Source organism: Lotus japonicus, chromosome 1, assembly GCF_012489685.1.
Source record: "Lotus japonicus ecotype B-129 chromosome 1, LjGifu_v1.2".
NCBI classification, from domain to species: Eukaryota; Viridiplantae; Streptophyta; class Magnoliopsida; order Fabales; family Fabaceae; genus Lotus; species Lotus japonicus.
This window is the reverse complement of record NC_080041.1, coordinates 123,533,797-123,553,569: the sequence shown is the minus strand read 5'-3', so window position 1 is coordinate 123,553,569 and position 19,773 is coordinate 123,533,797. Positions and strand designations below refer to the sequence as shown.

Genomic DNA, 19,773 nt, shown 5'->3' with positions numbered 1-19,773 from the left:
AAAATGTAGTCAATTAGTTTTTTCATTCACAATGATTAAAAATTTGAACTTCAAACCACTTTATTAAAGAACGAAGTGTTGAACTAATACGTAAACTCTAAAATATACCAAAAGATACATGCTAAAATATAATTATTGTAGCTTGTAAAAATAATATGATGTATTTTTGGGGGGCAAAATTCGATTCTTCTTGTGTGGGAAAAACACTCTATTCCTTCCTTGCAGAACAAAAAAATTATCTGCCTTTGGCGTGTGGAGTGCACTAATGACTAAACCATGCATGTTATTTTACACGCCTTTGGGGAGTGCGCGTGTGCAGGAAATCCACATCAGCATATATATTTGATTAAATTCCATTAATCATTTAAATATTCAAATATTCATTTACAGCCAATAACACATCGTCAACCTAATTCGACAATTCATTAAACATTTTTTTTTTGAAAGAAACATTATTGGATCCTTCTTAAGAAATAAATTGCTTTACATGCATAGCTTAAGCATGAGAGACTCATAACAAATTCAAATATTATAAACCAGAGGTCACAAAATTCTAGAATAAATTAAAATTAAAATATTGATTTTTAAATCTTCACATTGTGTGAAGATTAATGATCAAATGCCCGTATTATCTTTAGGGATGACAACGGGTCGGGATTGAGCTCGGGTTTTGCCTATCCCAAACTCAAACCCAAACTCTCATATAAACTCAAACTCAAACCCATCGTGTTTCGGTTTACCTAAACCCGTTGTAGCCCTCAAATTCACGTTATAACATAAATTAATGTATTAATTTTTTTGCAAAACAAAATGCAACTTGTATTATTTTATTGTGAAAAAATATTTTATATCTTTTTCGTTAAAAAATATGATACCTTAATGTTCAAATTTGATCAAATTGTTAACAAATTAAGTTGTTAACGTGATATGTAAGAGTAGTTTTACAATTTTATCTATAATGTTTGGGTTCGGGTGCGGGTTTCACCAATACCAAACTCAAACCTAAACCCAATCATATCGGGTTTTACCCGTAAAATCGGGTTTGGGTTCGGACGGACCCACGGGTTCGGATTCTGTGCCCTCCCTAATTATCTTCAACCTATTAGATACTATTAACTTTATTTTACACGCAAAGTTATATATTGATGTCTTGTCATGTCGTTTTCTTAATAGGAGTAAAATATAATGCATATATCACGGGAAATAAAATGTGTATGATATATATTTTCACAATTGTCATATGTTTAGTTCATAATTTATATATTTTATAACCCACATCAATAAAATCATGTCCTATTTAGATTTAATCTTATTTTTACTTGTATGGAATTTTTGGGTTATTTGCTTTAGCATAGTGTGTGTGTATAATATATATATATATATATATATATATATATATATATATATATATATATATATATATGTGTTTTGGGATTTGTTAGCCCTGTTTTTCAACCAAAATATTTTAATATCCTTGAATCTGATGTTTTTGTTTGAAAATGTTATGGTTAATTGGTTATTTCTGAAAAACATATTATTCTGAGGTAGTAAGTGTTATAAAAAATCAACATAAATTGATGGAAACGTTTGGATCAATAATTAACGAATTGTTGCGAATTGAAATTGATGTGAATCTATAAAATATTAATAGCATGACGAAACATGGATAAGAGAGAAAGGCTAGGTAATAGCTAGGACAATATAGTATTTGTTTTATTAACGCCCTCTTTGTTTAAAAAAAAAAAAAAAACGCCCTCTTAGCCTTACATAGATGATATATCCATGCACCGAAAAAGAATTGTGTGCACTCCAAAAGATATGAGCCATTCCCTTCGCTCTATCAATTATTACTTAAAAGGAAAAATATATATATATATATCAACTTCTTTTTACAAGTGAATTTCATATATAAAAATAAATGATATTTATTAAGAATAATTTTTTGATGAAATTTAAAAAACTATACATATATGTGTCATTATATGATTGAAAAACTTGATAAAATGAATACACAGAAGACAGAATCAATCGAACTTAATATATATAAGATAAGTTGTATCCTACTAAAAATATAATAATAAAAATGATAAATATATCTCAAGTACTGTTGAGGAAAGAAAGGCACAACTTAATTCAGACAGTACGATAGAGCAAGAAAGCACGAATAAACCACACAGAATCTTTATTCACGCAGTTCGGCCAATTATGCCTACCTCTACGGCTATAGAGTAGCTATAACTCCCTTTATTGATTCTCAATAATCAATTGTGTTTACAATAGCAATTTCTCTCAACTGCCTAATTGTTTGTTGGGAATTGGCTCATTAGTAAAATCTTGGGGCCACAGATTTTATTTTGAGGCCAAATATTCAGTTTATTAGGATTTGATTTAATGGGGAACACAATCCCGGAAATCAAGATTCAATAGCTGAGCAATTGATCTTCACGAGGGTTCGAGAATTCGCCAAGGTGGAGATTGTTGAGATTGACTCATTATCTTATCAGTTACTTGTATTTGATTTAAGAAGATTGTGATATGGGTGTAGAGGGATTCTATCTTATCATATGGGTTTAGATAAGACTCTATCTTATCTTATGGATTTAGATAAGATTACATCTTATCGGTTAAGATTATCTTATCTTGTAAACTATAATTAGTAGTGTCCTAAAAATATATAAGGTCCCTAACCCTAAAAGTGTGCTAGTGTGCACCAGGTGTGTGCAGAGTGCGCCGCAATTGGGCGGTGTGCAAGTGCGCCGCAATTCAGCGATGTGCGAGGGTGCACAGCAATTGGACAGTTGAGAGAAACTGCTATTGCAGATGTGTGAGACAATTAGGCAGTTGAGAGAAGTTGCTATTGTAAACACAATTGATTATTGAGAATCAATAAAGGGAGCTATCCAAATTCGAGGTTGACAAATTCAACAGGAAGGGCAACTACGGATTGTGGAAACTTCGCGTCGAGGATTTGTTGGCGGCACGGGGATTGCAGAAGGCGTTCCGCGATGAGATACCGAAGGGAATGGAAGAGATCGATTGAAAGGAGATGAAGGCAAAGGTTGCGGGAGTGATCCGTTTGTGTGTTACAGACGAGATCGTGGTCCACATCCAGGATCTAAAAACTCCGCAGGAGGTTTGGACTAAATTGGAGGCCAAATATCAGTCCAAGACCATGATGATTGTTTGCTCAGCAAAAGCTGTACAGTCTGAAGATGCAGGAGGGAGCCAATTTGGAGAACCATCTCAACCAATTCAGTGGCATAATTGCTGATTGTGCCAAGCTGGGGGTGGAGATCACCGATGAGGCGCAAGCAGTTATCTTGTTGTGTTCGTTACCGCATTCCTATGATCACTTGGTGACTACTCTTATTTATGGGAAGGACTCTATCAGCCTTGAATCCATCGTTACTACATTGCAGTCTCACTCGGAGAGATCCAACAATGTAGGGGAAGGAAGTTCAGGTGATGGATTGTTTGCTAAAGGAGGTCAAGATCGCGGAAGGAAGAAAGGTAAGTCTGCTGAGAAGAACGCCGAAAGGAAGAAGCGTAGCAAATCAAAGCAGAGGAAGAGCACAGAGTGTTTTAACTGCAAGCAGGTGGGCCATTGGAAGAATGAGTGCCCTAATTCTGCAAATGTCGTTCAGACTGATGATTCCGGCAGTGAAGCAGATTTGCTTTCAGTATCGACTGCAAAGGGCACAGAGACTTGGATTCTTGATTCTGGGTGTTCTTATCACATGACTCTACACCGGGAGTGGTTCAGTTCGTTTCAGACGTGCAATTTTGGACTTGTGTATTTGGGTGATGACAAACCTTGTGACATCAAAGGCACAACTTGATTCAGACAGTACGATAGAGCGAGAAAACACGAATAAACCACACAGAATCTTAGTTCACGCAGTTCGGCCAATTATGCCTACCTCTGCGGCTATAAAGTAGCTATAGCTCCCTTTATTGATTCTCAATAATCAATTGTGTTTACAATAGCAATTTCTCTCAACTGCCTAATTGTCTCACACATCTGCAATAGCAGTTTCTCTTAACTGCCCAATTGCTGTGTACCCTCGCACACCGCTGAATTGCGGCGCACTTGCACACCGCCCAATTGCGGCGCACTCCGCACACACCTGGTGCACACTAGCACACTTTTAGGATTAGGGACCTTATCTATTTATAGGACACTACTAATTATAGTTTACAAGATAAGATAATCTTAGACGATAAGATGTAATCTTATCTAAACCCATAAGATAAGATAGAGTCTTATCTAAACCCATATGATAAGATATAATCCCTCTACACCCATATCACAATCCCCTTAAATCAAATACAAGTAACTGATAAGATAATGAGTCAATCTCAACAAGTACACACCCTAAAACAAGCTGAAATATTACAACACTAAACAATGAAATTAAAAAGAACCATAATAAGGAAATATTAAAATTGCTAAGAAGAATATAATCTAACATAAGAAACAAATTAAGAAAAGACAACCAAGTGGGTTGGTGTAGTGGTTCAGCACTTCATCCTTTAAGCAAGTGGTTGGGGGTTCGAATCCCAACTCTTGCGAATAGAAAAAACTCCTTGGCCGGCCCCCTACCGCTTAGTGCGCTGACTGTGGGGCGAGAGATTAGTCTTACGGCTGTCGGTTGTGAGGATACCTTGGTCAAGATAAAAAAAAAATTAAGAAAAGACGATAAAATAATGTACGAGGAAAGTTAGACTTTGGAGAATTAGGGCTGCTACCAGAAAGACTGGTAGGCTGATAGCAACATCAAGCCAACTAAGAGATCGATCATTAGATTAAGGAAAAACTGGGAAGGTCTGTTCAAGATAACTACTCAAAACTAATCTAAAAAATTTTCGACCCCAAAAAAATCTAAAATCGAAACAATTGATTACAAAACTGCCAGACCAAGGATTGGAGTGGTGACTGGTGACAATTAAATTAGTAAATGAAATAAGAAAATAGGGAAAGAGGATGCACAAGAAATGCTTAATTTAAACATATATACGGTGAAGTTTTGAGTTCGAATTCTGTACATGAAAAAAATTATGTTTGAAAAGTCAGTATTAATGTTTCTGACTTTGAATGAGATTGTCTTTTATGGATGATAAATTATTAAATTTAGTCTACCCTTAAAAAACAATGTCTCTAAACAATTTTTTTGAAAAAAGAACACAATACAAAAATGATATGCTACTACTATATATTAAAGAAAAACTTCTTTGAAAAAGTCATGGATCGAGCGAGACTAATTGAGCTTATTTTAAGATGAAGACCACGGTTTTCTTCTTAACTTATCATGGCCCGATGGCACGGCGCATGCAAGATGAATGATTTCAAGGCAAAAGAAATGTCTGATCTGATATAACATCGAGATTGAAGAGGGTGCATGTGTTGGGATTTGTTATTGGATATTGCGATCAACACTAAAAAATGTAAAGATAAGTGAGATGCCTCTTTTGTTCATTATAGTTGTCTTAAAACTTCCCACTACTGCTAAAATTTAGTAAAAATTTGAAAGACATATGTGGAAGATCAAAATTATGCCATTTGAAAAACAAGTGATTATTATATGAGATACACCATTCGGTCACTATTATAAGCAAAAATTAGCTTTTTAGATTCATTCAATAAATGATGTATGTGACCATTTTAATGACCACATACATCATTTATTGAATGAATCTAAATAGCTAACTTTTACTTATAATAGTGACCGGAGAGTGTATATTTTTATATGAGTGACTGACTATTTTACAAGAATTACAAATGTCAATAAAATTTTCATTTAATGTTCTTCTAAACAGACTATAAGGTAAGAAGATGTTTATAAAAGTGATAGGTTAATTAAAAGAACTATGACATTTTTTAAACAAAATGTCTTTGAAGTTCTGAACAAAGATGAAGAAAGTAAAAAGCACTTTTGAAAGAAAAGTGAAAAACAATGAAAATATAACAAAATCACGTGTGCTTTTTGGCAAGGTAGTCAAATCGAGATACGTATCGTGTATCGCTAGACCCTAATTCCGTGTCGCGTATCGTATCGTAACGTGTATTGTAAGATACGGACACAAAAAAAATTAAGTCATAAATTAAATAATATACTAATATATCATCTAAATATAGTTCGAAATAATCAAAGATCCAAGTCATAAATAGAAAAATAGTCTCACAAAGTTCAAGTTCAACCTAATTCCAAGCCATAAGCCAAACTAAAGTACTAAACATCAAAGAGATGAAATTAAATGCCCACTCCCTAATTCCAAGCCATTAAAGGGATGCTGAAGTTGAACGTGAAACATGAAAGTGCTGCTGAAGTTGAACGTGAAAGGGTGAAAGAATCAAAGAAAACATCACTTTTTAGGGAAATTTACTAATTTTTAATGAAATTAAATTCCCACTCCCTAATTTCTAGGAGAGTCAGATGAAACGGCATTTGAAAAACTGTTTTTGTATCGTATCGGGATACGTATCGTGCGATACTCATGCGATATGTGCGATACAGGTCACGATACGAACACAAAAAGATACGTACATGAGATACGTATCGTTTGGTTGATTTTCGTATCGTATCGGGATACGTATCGTGCGATACGCACGATACTGACTACCATGCTTTTTGGGCCTAGATTAGGGGAACCGCATAAATACGCGTTAATTAAGGTATGGAGGCTCGAGCTGTGTTGGAATTTGGTGGCAACAGGTAACAACAATACCATCCTTCCCTTGCATTGTTGCATAAACAAAGGCTTTTTAATTTAAAAACATACCCTTAAACTTTTAGGAATGAACACTATTTTAAATTTAAAAATTTACTACAAATTACTACTCCTCCGTCCTTAATTATAAGCTAACATTGAGACTTTTTATGTGTCACTAAATATAAGTTAACCTTGCAAAAGTTAATATTTCTTTCCATATTCACCCTTGCATTTATTGGTAGTGGAGCACCACCATTAGTAGTACAATGATGAAAAAGTGTTATCATAAATAGGGGTAAACATAGAAAGTTGTACATTTTTTTTGAAAACCAATGCATCAATTAAGGCTTTCTTAATAAGTGTGATTTTTACAACTTTAGCTTATAATTAGGGACGGAGGGAGTAGTATAATTGTCTGATGAAAAGAAGAGAAAAAGGAACCCTTAATTAGGTAAAAAAAACTCATTATCGTGCGGAATTAGTTTTCCCGTGCCTTTTACCTAGATCCTAATTAATGAGGGAATAAATGTGCTTGACCCTCCATTCAAAGACAACACAATATATTGATTTAATTAAATGAGGAATAAATGTGCTTCACCTTCCATTCAAAAGACAACCCAAGTATATTGATTTGGTTGGACCTAGTTTCATTGTATTAGTGGCTTTAGGCTACCAAGCAGTGCTCTATGGTAGATGATACGATAAGAAATGTAGAGAGATTTAAATGTAAATGTATCAAAACTCACCCAATAAAAAGTTCTATTACGATAATTGAAGACAGATTTAGCTTGTTGGTGAAGAACCTGAGTTTTAATATTTCTTCCTTTTTTTTTATCAATAGAACCTGAGAGTTGAGGCACACTTTCTTTATCAATTTTTTTTTTTATAAAGGAACCTTCAGATACTCTTTCCAGACTAGACTTTCAAACCCTGCACATCCATGAAGCTTAGGTCTCCTCCTAGCTCTGTTATTTAAGCTATGTGAGGGAGACTGCTCTTAAGTATTTAACCTCTACCAATTGCTTGGTTTAAGACTCTTTAAATTGTTAAGTTTTTTTTTTTTTTTTGCTGTGACATTGAGTACCAGTTCTTGTTTTAATATCAGTTGCCACAGCCCTTTATTTGAATATAAAAAGAGTCATTTGTGTCCATCCCATAGAGTACTGTTATTATATAAAAGATTAGAAGGAGCTTTGAATTCCAAATGGGTTGAGAGAGGATGAACCTTTGAAAGTTTGTAATGTCAATAGGCCACATAAATAATTACTTTGTATCTAGCAAATTTAACAAGAAAATTAGAGCACAGAACATATTTCAGAATCCAAATGACAACCATAAAGAGGAAAATGAAACCCTCTTCAAAGCATGGATCTTTCTAAATTATCTGCAAAAGTTGCTGTCGACGGTGTAGCACACGAAGCATGTACAGAATTATACCTTTGAGTCCTCATCATCATCATCGTCATTTCATTCACTGTACATTTTCATGGGAATACAAATTTACACACTCTAAGTCTGTAGCTGACAATTTAGTTCGAGACTTCAAACAAGCACCAAACTCTTTGTTAAATAAGAGCATATATATCTTTCAGAAAGTAGCTCACAATCACATGCAACAGTTGGTCAATGACAAGCATCAGGTGGAGACCCTGGGTTGCTTGCATCCATGCTCTGGTAAAAGGTTACCAGATGCAGCTCTTTTTGGTTTCAACTGCAATGAAAATGGACATGTGTAGCTATTAGTTCACGGTGTGATTACAATCATGTGCATACACCTAACTGCACCAAAATAAAAAAGAGCTTTAACTTTCAAGACTAACCTTTTCCTCAGCATGCTTGTAAATATTTCTTAGGAGGATATTTCTGGTTTCACTAGTTATAACTGTCAGAAGAATTTTCACAGGTCAGCAAACCCTCAAGTACAAAACACCACTGTTTTTTTCCAAAAGAAAAAATAAAAGAATGAGAGTGAGCTTGACAGAAAATTTGCAATGTACATTTATGTTAAAAGAAAAACACAAAGGAAACCGCAACCATGGCATTTCTCATTTTTAACCTTTCCAATATAAGCCAAACTTTTCCTATCTCTATGTGCATTGTCCTATCATGTTAAATTGGATTGTGAGCAATGCTGACGGACTTATTGCCACAACGCAGCTTGAGCTTCATACTTTATGTTGAGGTCATCAAGTATGACCTTCACCAATAGCACCTCCCAAGCCCCTCGAGCCATAGCTCAACATTTTTCCTAAGCACCTGAACTTTCAACAGAACTTTACTTCTTACTTGTCCATGTTACCAAATTTCCTCCTAGAAACATGCAATACCTTAAAAGGTGTTTAGTAGAGACAAAGTAGGGCATAGGATATTTGGCACAAGACCTTTTATTTTTTTCTCAAGAAAATTGACATATCATCAAGGTTAGGATCATTATCATTCAAAGAAGCAGCTACGTGAGCAAAAGCTTCATGCACTTCTAGAAAGTAGCACGTGAAACTGAAAGGTCAAGAGAGGGAAGAGAGGGAGTGGTGCGCGCAGGTGGGTGGGTTTGGTGGTTAGCTTGTCCGATGGGGTCGCAAGACGGAAAGGTGACATTGCCAGTGGTGGGCTGCGGTGGCTACGACGTGTGATGCAATTAAGGGACAAATGAGGATGTGACTCTAAGATGTTGAAACGAAGGCACCATGTGTGTCTGCAATGAAGGTGACTAGGTTTGACACGGAAGCAGAGTCTCCCAGATCAGGAGCTCTAATACAAACTTCAAACACAGGGAAGAAAACTTAATACTTTCTAATAATTATATCTTTCAAAGGTCTATATAATATTTAAGAATCTAATATGACCTAATACAGGGATGAACAGATCAAAATAAATCAAATATATCCTAAAAATCTGTACAGGAATTAAATCATACTAATTACGGAGATTATATGACACAACAGATACATTTTTCAAACAGACTATCAATCAATGAATCAAATAATTAAGCTGAGCATTTCTACAGAAATAAGAAAGTTCTCACAACCTTGATCAGCTGGTGGAAGCGTCTTGCTATGAGTAGCATGATAAGTGGCTGGTCTCATTTTCTGCATGAAAATAGAAATTTCATAAAGCAAATGAAAATATATGATTATGTATTCATGGTACCTTTTTGAACAAACAGAGTAGCAAATCGCACAAAGGTTGGCCCTAAATATGCTTGTTTAATATAGTATATTTCACTTTCAACTCAAAACCAGACATGACAAACACACACAATGCTGTACTTTCTGCACGGAAATAGAAATTTCATCTTAAGAAAGAAAATGAAAATATATAACTACGTGATTCGTGAACCACTTTTGAACAAAAAAAGTAGCAAGTTGCATAAGGTTGGCCCTAAATGCACTTGTTTAAACTAGTATATTTCACTTTCCAAACCATACACACACATTGCTATACAACTTTGTTTATTCTGATTAGATAAGAAAAAAGGTACAGAAAAACAGTGATCCATATAGTATGTCTATCTTCAAGATCACATCTGTCATATTTGAACTTCCTCATAAAATCTACTTGATTATAGGAACATCATCCCCGTCCATAGCACTGCTGAGATAAAGCAAGAAAAATGTAAATCGTGTAATCATACTTATATCCTTCAGCAGCAAAGATATGAAATGAATCCAATGACCTTCATTTCCAACAGCTATCAGCTCATCCAACGGGTAATATGCCAATGGCTAGTAATTTTATAGATCAAAATAGTTTGTGAAATAGATTAAGAAAATTTCTGACGGAACAAGTTATATTCACCAGATTGTGAAGTTTGTTAAAACAACTAAATTTTTGTCAGGGTATAGGAAAACTGATTGCAGAAAGCCAGAAAGATATTTTTTGAATAATATAAAGGAAAAGTTAAGTGCAACTCTCTAGTTTTTCAACTAATAAGAAATGAAAGTAAAACACTTCTGTCACTAAAGAATTTATTACTGCTCCAGTATTGGAGAAGAAAGCCAAATTTAACATTATTATTGCTAAAGTGAAAAATGAGAAGAAACAAAAGCATAAATAAAATCATCCCATGCGTGAAAGGTTCAAACTTACGATTCCTTTATCTTCCCAGAGACAATGCGGCATACAACAAGTCAACAACAATGGTGAAGAGTTCAACCTCGGGTAAACAACAAATTGCACCACACATTTAGTCTATTATGGTTTATGAAACATGATCATCCAAGTAAGTCAAAATAACAATCAGAATGTCACAAGGTACTCCTCTGCATAATAAAAAGAGCAACAACAATCAAAACTTTTTCTCACTAAGCAGGTTAGCTACATGGATTAAATTGTGCCAAAATGTCCTATCAAGATTTATGAAGTAAACCATTGTACTCCAAAATCTTCTTAATGGTTTGACCTATAATTTTCCTTGGTTTCCCTCTACCTCTAACTATGGGACTATCCTCCATTTGGTATATCCTTCTTATAAGTGCTTCTACAGGTCTTTTCCACATATGGAAAAACCACAACTTCTACCGTCATTTCTACAATAGATGCTACTTCAATTTACTCTCCGATGCGTGAAGATTGCAAGGAATATTCTCAAAATTCAATGGTGGGATTCACAACTCTCTACCAAGTACCAAATAAAAAGTTCAAGAAATATCCTCAAAAATTGAATAGTAGGATTCAAATATGTAAGTGTGCTCAATTCAAAGAAGGTAACAGCTAAATTTTTCACTGAAGGGAGAAAGGGGTTGGGGCCAAAAAAAACAGGCAATTCTCTTTTAACTGAAGATTCAACCAGGAAATTTTAAAAAAAATATTGGCAAAGCATAAACATCAAAATTTTCAATAAGAATAAAGTATAAAGTTGCATACTTGAATGAGCTCTACCTGGATTAGAAAATCCTTAAGTTTAACTGCTTTGAAACACACACAACAACAAGAACATCAACAACTACTACTACTACTACTACTTACAGAAGAGCTAGAAGGATCTGAAGGTCGGATCTGACTGAAGTTGTGAGGGTCGTAGGATGGCCAATTACCAAATACAGACTCCATAAAGTGCTGGCTATTTCCCCAAATTTCAGAGGCACAGACCAAAAGATGATGAGGTAAGTGATGCCACACAACACCACAATCCACTCTTGAAGCAGCTATTGAAAGAAGTGGTTGAACTTCACACGTGTGCACTAATTCTGAAGGACAACACTTCTCCTTGTCCTAACTCCAAACCCAATCACCACTTGCCGAAAGATTACAACTTTGAAGGATAGGCTGCTGTATATCAAAAAGGATAAGTGAAAATTTTCATCAAATAACCTGAACTCATAAATTTCATTCAACAAAATGCAGAAAATGCCTTAAAATCAGATAGAGAGATTGAATCACATAAATAAGTAGTAACATCTCATCTCTGTATTTCCAATCTATGAAAATTCACAAACTTCTGATTGTCAATAAAGAAGATTACCAGGCTATCTACAATGCATCATGAACTTATCAGAAAACTCACAGTAAATAAACAATTATTCATGAAAATAGTTGAGAACCCATCAAAGAGTTTGAGGCCAACAACCAAGTAGTGGAAGGAAAACAGTACTAAGAGGAGAAATATTGAAGCTTTGGGAATGATCAAAGTTCAAATACAGTACAAGTAGAAAACAGAGAGTTCATTACGATTGCCATCAAAACACTGAAACAGTGACAGAAATGACCTTTTGAAGTGGTGAGATCTCTCTGGAATATCCTCAACTTGTCATCGTACAAAGGATGAAAAATCCCAACCAAATCATCACTGGTGTCTGGTGGCATCATCATGAGTGTTAAAAGGGATAGCTTTTGGTTTAGAGGGTCTTTGTTCGATTTTTTTAAGAAAAAATGTTTTAAAATTAAATTTAAAAAAAAAAGCTGAAATCGATTATTTGGAAAACTACTTATCGAAAAAATATATTATGACAGGTAATAGAAGTATTCAAAACATGATTTTAATTAGTCTAATCAACACACTTAGGTCTTGAATTTTTTTAAATAAATCAGACCTATTTAAGCAAAGTCTAGCCCAACATATTTCCACCCTAGCGATCAGGGACTGGGCTAGAAAAAGTGGACAAGGGACTAGGGAGCAAAATTTTAAAACATTAAGCAAAAATTTAATATGTTAAATTAGAAGAGGTAATAGAAAAGTTTATAGGGGTGAATATAATAAAAAAATTATGAAAAAATGTACTATACTATGAAGGAAAAAAATTATCTTTTGGGGGTGGCCGCCCCATTTCTATGACACTTATGTTCGTTTCCTGCAAGCGATTTCTCGATGAATAGACTTTATTCTTCAATGTAGGTTATAAGATACTCTAGAAAAACTCCTAATTAATATTACTATTGGGAGATGAGAGCAAAAAATAGTTGAAAAATGACTCAGTGTTCCCAAACCGCATGCATACATACGTAAGTAACATAGTGCAACATGGTCAATTTCATTGAGAGGAATCAGCAAAGAAAAGAAAAGGCTAAAAAACACTTTTTGACCCCTGATGTTTTAAGTTTGCGCAAATTCTGCCCCTACTTTATTTTTTTCGATGTTTCTACCCCTCATGTTTTCAAACAGTGCACCGTCTACCCCTCCGTCAGTCAGACGTTAAAAAACTAACTGAATGAGTTGATTTGACTTTTTTTTTATATTTTTTGGACCTGCCACGTGGAAATTACAAGTGAAATTGGAAAAATGAGGCATGTGAGATTCAAACTCAAGACCTGTAAGTAGCAAAACATGCATTTAACCAGTTCAATTACATACATAATTGATATACACATCAAGCAAATTTAACTTATATCATTTTCTTGATCATCATCAACTTCATATACTCCTCTTCATCTCTCCAATCAACTCAGGAAACTCTTCTGAGAAAGTCTGACTGACGGAGGGATAGACGGTGCACTGTTTGAAAACATGAGGGGTAGAAACGTCGACAAAAATAGAGTAGGGGCATAATTTGCACAAACTTGAAACATCAGGGGCCAAAAATGCTTTTTAGCCAAAAGAAAAATTGGTCAACATCTTAATGTGTATTTTTTTGTAGATTGTCCTCAACTTGGGCTGAGGAGTGTCCACATGAGTTCGTTGAGGTGTCTGTACAGGTTCGAAGACGCTCTTTTATATTATGTCAAGAGTTCTGATTGCCCCACCTAAGTAGACTGAAAAGGCCTTCTAAATGAAAATATTTTTCTATTGATGTACACCCTCGGTAACTATTATAAGCAAAAGTTAGTTTTGTAGGTTCATTCAATAAATGATGTATGTGACCATTTTAATGACTACATACATCATTTATTGAATGAACCTAAAAAACTAACTTTTACTTATAATAGTGACCGGCGGGTGTATTATTTTCTTCTTTGTCCTACTCTCTAGCTAAGCATAAATTGTATAAGAAAAAAACTGGTGCTGAGTAGATTAAGGTAGCAAGAGCACTTTAGTAAATTAAGGTAAAAACTAGTAACATGACTCAAAACGACTTAGTAAATTAAGGTAAAGACTTGAAATAAATTGTTAGAAAGGTAAATAAATGCTGAAAAAAAAGCATTTTTAGTTGTTTTATAATCGATGGCAAATTGAATTTTGAATGAATCGAAGTATTCAATTGTATATCAAGCAGATTTAATTTTGACTTATTTTAGTTCTATTCTTGGATCAAAATTTAAAACCCTGAACAGTAAAAAATCTATGATAAATTGATAATCACGGATGGAACAGTTGAGAATCATGCATATTGCATTGTATTGTAAGGTAAGATTGCAAGGATCAGGAATACTAATCCAGTTGGGATCTGCAAAGGAAATGATCCAAACATTCCTACTTGATCACGAACACCACATGACTTTCCCAAACCCAACCACTTTCAGAACAAACTAAACTATACCTTTATTTATATTTTCGGGATTAACCAGATATATTTTTCAAACCATCTTAGTGATTATAAAATATAATACAAATCATTCATGTTAATTTTATTATTCCATTTGTGTTCAACACACACCACCATACCGCCTATAAATACCAAACACTAGTTCATTTCTCAGTTTCTGTCAAATCCACCATTCCCATTCTCTCTCGAAACGCTTCTCACAGAGAGTAACCGCCATGGAAATTCCAAATCTCACCACCTTCTAGACAACACTGAAACTCTCTTCCTCCTCAACGAAACCCTAACCGCCACCATGTCCGACACATTCTGCTCCGACTGCAAGCGCCAGACGGAGGTGGTCTTCGATCACTCAGCCGGCGACACAGTCTGCTCCGAATGCGGCCTCGTCCTCGAGTCTCACTCCATTGATGAAACCTCCGAGTGGCGAACGTTCGCAAACGAGGCCGGCGATAACGACCCTGTTCGTGTTGGAGGGCCCTCTAACCCGCTTCTCACTGACGGTGGCCTCTCCACTGTTATTGCTAAGACCAACGGCTCCTCCGGTGAGTTCCTCTCGGCTTCCCTCGGCCGCTGGCAGAATCGCGGTTCGAACCCTGATCGCGGTCTTATCATGGCGTTTAAGACCATTGCTACCATGTCTGATAGGTAATGGCAAATTGGCAATGCAGCCAAACAGAATAATCTGAAATTCCATGAATTTAACCTAGTGAATTGATATGTACTGTGTGCTGCATTTCATTTCTTGAATTATCATGATTGTTATCTGTGTAAGTTAAGCATTGTTGTATGGAAACTATCATGTGCTGCATTGTTGTATGATTGAGTTATTAACTCATGTGAGCTGATAAATTTTTCAGGTTGGGACTCGTTGCGACGATCAAGGTATTACATTTTCTCGTATCGGATAGCTTTATACTTGGATTCATTGCATGTCAAGTTTCATGAATTTTTTCATATGGACTATATATGTGATTGATTTTGATTGACTCTATTGTTGTGATATTTTGATAAATCATGTAGTTTTGGGCTACATTCCTGTTTGACATTAGACTGTAATGGTTTTAATCCGGAAGAAGGGGAGGCTATAAGGTTACTTCTGGTGTGGTTTGTTTGCATCATTTAACCTTTGAACTTCTTTGGGAATTTCTGGGGAGGTGCTGGGAGCAAAACATTAAAAGTTATGTTGAAAATTTTATATGTATGGTTTGTAATTTGTACGTTGATTGCTAAGGAATTGGTGAAACTTCACCTGGCATGATGTTTTCATAAAGCAAGTAATGTGATGACTGGATGCTAACTGACTGAGAGAAAGGATCAGTTTTTCATGCCCTCCCATTATTTCAAGCTTTTCAAAAATTTGTATAGTCCTTGCATCATGTTGGTTGCTCCTTGAAACAATTGTTTTGGTTTTTCTTTCTCATCTTTAATTTCAAATTTCATGAAAAGTTTGTATTTTTACTCCTGTTATGCAATCAATTTGAAGGATCGGGCTAATGAGATATATAAGCGGGTTGAAGATCAGAAGTCTAGCAGAGGAAGAAATCAGGACGCATTATTGGCTGCTTGCCTCTACATAGCTTGTCGACAAGAAGACAAGCCACGCACTGTAAAGGGTACATGCTATGATTTTCTTAACATAGATGCTTCTAGATCTATCATTCCCTGTATAAACAAGCGTTCCTGAACTGATGGATTTCAAATAGAGATTTGCTCTGTTGCCAATGGAGCCACCAAGAAGGAAATTGGCCGAGCAAAAGAGTACATAGTGAAACAACTGGGTTTGGAGAACGGTCAATCTGTAGAGATGGGAACAATACATGCTGGGGACTTTATGGTAAGTGTTCTTCATTGATGTGTACTTCTGCAGCACAACTGGATATTTTAATCAATGACTTAGCTGACTCACATTATTTTTCTATCACTAACTTCAGAGGCGATTTTGTTCTAATCTTGGTATGAATAATCAAGCTGTTAAAGCTGCTCAGGAAGCTGTTCAGAAATCAGAAGAATTTGATATAAGGTAAATTTAGTTTGTCTTGTATTTCTTTAGACTCCAGAGTATAAAATAGATGTTCGCTGCTAAAGGTTAGCTTGTCGTATGTATTTTTTCATACTAATACAAGATGTGAGTACAGTAATTTATGAATTCAGTAAAAGCTAGTGCCTCTTCTGGTAGGAAATTTAGATGGAAAAAGTGAGAAGTCTAAGCAGTGTTTCTGTAATAAAATGAACCAACAATATCAGCCTTAGATTAGGATAAATATTCTAGAGTCTAGACTGTGAGATTAGGTTTAGATAACTTTGCCCTTTTGATTGTGGACTAGAAACCTTTGGCTCCTTCAAGTTTTATGCTTCTACCTGTGGGATAAATGGAAACCATGAGGGGTGCCGAGCATGTTTGTGAACAGGGGCAGCTGTGAGGGGCGTGTGACATGCTTGAGAAAAGTGCAAACTCTGAAGTGTATGTTTGCATGATAAGTGAAGGCTTGGTACATGACGATATTATTATGGGTTACCTTGAATTTAAACTTCTTTTCCATTTAACTAGGAACTAGGCACGGGGTGAGTTACAGGATTAGAACTTCTATTGCACACATATAGGCACATATTGTTTGATTGATGCATTGGACATTTGAATGGTACAAAAAATATTCACTGTTCTCTGCATGGTTACATTGTCATGTTTTTAGGTTTCATTATCATAATTCATAAACTTGCAGTATTGACAATAATATATTAACTATCCCACTTACCCAACCCACCTTAAATTATTTGGTTGAGGCTGACATTGTCCTATGTGAGAGAATAGGTCAAAGTGAGCCCGGATGGGTTACTCAGCCCATTCCTTTTACATATAATATTTAGTATTTATAATTTTCTATTATTTAATGGTCTAACCTCATTTTAACATTTTACTTAGGGTGTTTGAATTTAGCCTTCTTCGAATAGGGAGTAAAAGATACTACATATATTGTGGGAAATCATAATTTATATGATACATTTACTAATTAAATGAACAATTATTATTATATGCTTGTTTCATTATCTTATTTAGCTTATATTTCTAGTAAACCCTGTCTTATCATTTGTTACACCCTATCTTATTCAGATCTGCGGATCACTGGGTTTCATAGGGTCTTTGGTCGGGTTCACATTAAAAAATTGACTCCCTAAAATTTAGGATTGGGTGGGGGACCAGTAAAATTCATCAAAATCCGTCCCACAAACACCTTATATTTCACTGCACTTTTAGTTTGTACTTTGTATGACTTCTCTTTTTTCATAATCTTCAGATGGATGCTATAATATTCTTATGATTGATACTAATAACATCTTTAATTTGCCAGGAGGAGTCCCATATCAATTGCTGCAGCTGTTATATACATCATAACTCAACTTTCGGATGATAAAAAACCTCTCAAAGGTCTGTGACATTTCCTAGAGGAAAACACGAAAGCATGGAATACCAAAAATGGATTGATTACGTTAATTGTTTATGCAAATTGCCTCTCCATTTTCTTATATGTTGTTGTGGTGATAGTTTTTATTTGGAATTAAATTTGATTGTAAGAATTATTCGAATATTTGCTGCTCTTTATTATAGGAGTTAGAGCCCCGTTTGGATACATACATATTAGAGCTTATCTACTAGAAAAACACTAGATAAGCTTCAATAAGTGCTTTGTTTTGCATTCAAACGGGTTCTTACTTGCTAAGCTAAAAAAAGCATGTATGTATCTGACCTATTGCGTTTTTGCAGATATATCAGTAGCCACAGGAGTTGCAGAAGGAACCATTAGGAACTCATACAAGGATCTTTACCCCCATGTTTCGAAAATAATACCAAACTGGTATGCAAAAGAAGAGGATTTAAAGAACCTTTGCAGCCCTTGAAGCAAAACAGTTGCAGCCATATTCAATAACCTAGATGCCATTGAAACATGTTGTTTCTGATGTACTGAACTGTTGCATACTTTTGTTTGACATAGCGAATATGAAAAATTCCTTTGTAGTTAACTGCACTATTCATTTGGGCTCACCCTCCCGATTTAACTAGTTTAGGGGAGAGGCACTACATTCATACTTAAAATTTGCTCGACCTGATGAAAGTAAAACAGATTTTGTTGACAAGCTCAGCCTCTTCAATGGTTCAAGAACTGATGCTCTTGCTCAATCAATGAATGTTTTCCTCAAATTTCTTCGAGAAGAAGTTTGGCCTTTTTTCAAACATCACTTGTGCAACCAAACAAAACTTAGAGCAGCTAACTAACTTCTAATTGCAAGTTTAGAATAATCTACAGTTAGTGAACTTAAAATTTTCAGTTCTAGATGACCCATGATTGCTTCATACTAGATTGATTACTAGGAAACTTGGACTTCTCTGACTCTATTGTGATAATTCAGAATCTTGCTGATACTATTTCCCAGGAATCAAAGTCAATGTGATCACAATTTCCACAAGGATTAAGGCCCCGTTTGGATAAACAGCTTAATTAAGCACTTATGGTCATAAGCGCTTATGACATAAGCGCTTATTCATAAGCTATTTTTAAAAATTTATTAAAATAAATTAAAAATAAGCTGTGTATAAGCATAAGCTGTTTTTCATAAGCTATCCTGAGTAGCTTATGAAAATAAGCTGAAAATAGCTTATGGCAGACCATAAGCTGTTTGCATAAGCTCTCACAAACACTAGCATAAGAGCTTATGCTGTCAGATAAGCTCAAATAAGCTCTTCCAAACTGGGTCTAAGACTTAAGAGTTAAGAGTGATTTTTACACAACTGCCTGCGAGGATCCAAGCTAGAAGTTATGCATAAATGCTACCAATGGTCTAAAATTTCGGCTCCATCAGTAACATCTGGCAGTTCTATTACAGCTTTAAGAATCGTAACAATAAATTGTAACTGTAATTGCTACTAATACCACAATTTAAGGCTTTTGTACTCTAGTAGTATAGTTTTTTTTGAAAATTACAGCTTTGGGGTACTTTTTCTTTTATTTACCAATCTAGTATAAATCGCCACTGACAGTGGCGATTCTATTTATTTATTTTTTATTTTTTTAAAGAATCGCCAATAGCATTGGCGTTTTCTTTTTTTTTTTCGTTTTTTATATAAATCGCCAACTATGTTGGCGTTTTCTTA

At 35.0% G+C, this 19,773-nt stretch overlaps 2 protein-coding genes across 10 annotated transcripts; one reads left to right on the top strand and one right to left on the bottom strand.

Moving 5' to 3' along the window:
* Nucleotides 1–7,937: 7,937 nt before the first annotated feature.
* Nucleotides 7,938–12,551, bottom strand: LOC130730149 (DET1- and DDB1-associated protein 1). Of its 8 annotated transcripts, none has more exons than XM_057582077.1 (6): nt 12,379–12,469; nt 11,677–11,979; nt 10,798–10,970; nt 9,737–9,797; nt 8,532–8,593; nt 7,938–8,422 (listed from the first exon to the last, which is right to left on the bottom strand). In XM_057582077.1, the coding sequence occupies exons 3-6, from the start codon at nt 10,828–10,830 to the stop codon at nt 8,348–8,350; spliced, it is 231 nt and encodes a 76-aa protein (XP_057438060.1). In that variant the 5' UTR covers nt 10,831–10,970; nt 11,677–11,979; nt 12,379–12,469; the 3' UTR covers nt 7,938–8,347. The 8 variants fall into 8 exon arrangements, with proteins under 8 accessions (XP_057438060.1, XP_057438059.1, XP_057438053.1 ...); XM_057582076.1 differs by having other exon boundaries at nt 10,798–10,864; XM_057582070.1 differs by lacking the exon at nt 10,798–10,970 and having other exon boundaries at nt 12,417–12,551.
* Nucleotides 12,552–14,708: 2,157 nt separating this feature from the next.
* On the top strand, nt 14,709–18,758 carry LOC130730148 (transcription initiation factor IIB). 2 transcript variants are annotated; one of them, XM_057582069.1, is made up of 8 exons: nt 14,709–15,272; nt 15,485–15,509; nt 16,111–16,240; nt 16,331–16,461; nt 16,559–16,647; nt 17,975–18,051; nt 18,388–18,529; nt 18,592–18,758. In XM_057582069.1, the coding sequence occupies exons 1-7, from the start codon at nt 14,920–14,922 to the stop codon at nt 18,519–18,521; spliced, it is 939 nt and encodes a 312-aa protein (XP_057438052.1). In that variant the 5' UTR covers nt 14,709–14,919; the 3' UTR covers nt 18,522–18,529; nt 18,592–18,758. The 2 variants fall into 2 exon arrangements, with proteins under 2 accessions (XP_057438052.1, XP_057438051.1); XM_057582068.1 differs by having other exon boundaries at nt 14,710–15,272; nt 18,388–18,758.
* Nucleotides 18,759–19,773: the final 1,015 nt, after the last annotated feature.

Bases quoted from the DNA above. Each gene is read 5' to 3' on its own strand.
- LOC130730149 (XM_057582070.1), bottom strand. From the start codon at position 11,760: ATGGAGTCTGTATTTGGTAATTGGCCATCCTACGACCCTCACAACTTC. The intron at 9,798-11,676 runs GTAAGTAGTAGT...ATTTTCATGCAG, and splicing joins CAGATCCTTCTAGCTCTTCT to AAAATGAGACCAGCCACTTA. The intron at 8,423-8,531 runs GTTAGTCTTGAA...TTTTCATTGCAG, and splicing joins ACAAGCATGCTGAGGAAAAG to TTGAAACCAAAAAGAGCTGC.
- LOC130730148 (XM_057582069.1), top strand. From the start codon at position 14,920: ATGTCCGACACATTCTGCTCCGACTGCAAGCGCCAGACGGAGGTGGTC. The intron at 15,273-15,484 runs GTAATGGCAAAT...TAAATTTTTCAG, and splicing joins ATTGCTACCATGTCTGATAG to GTTGGGACTCGTTGCGACGA. The intron at 16,241-16,330 runs GTACATGCTATG...GATTTCAAATAG, and splicing joins CAAGCCACGCACTGTAAAGG to AGATTTGCTCTGTTGCCAAT.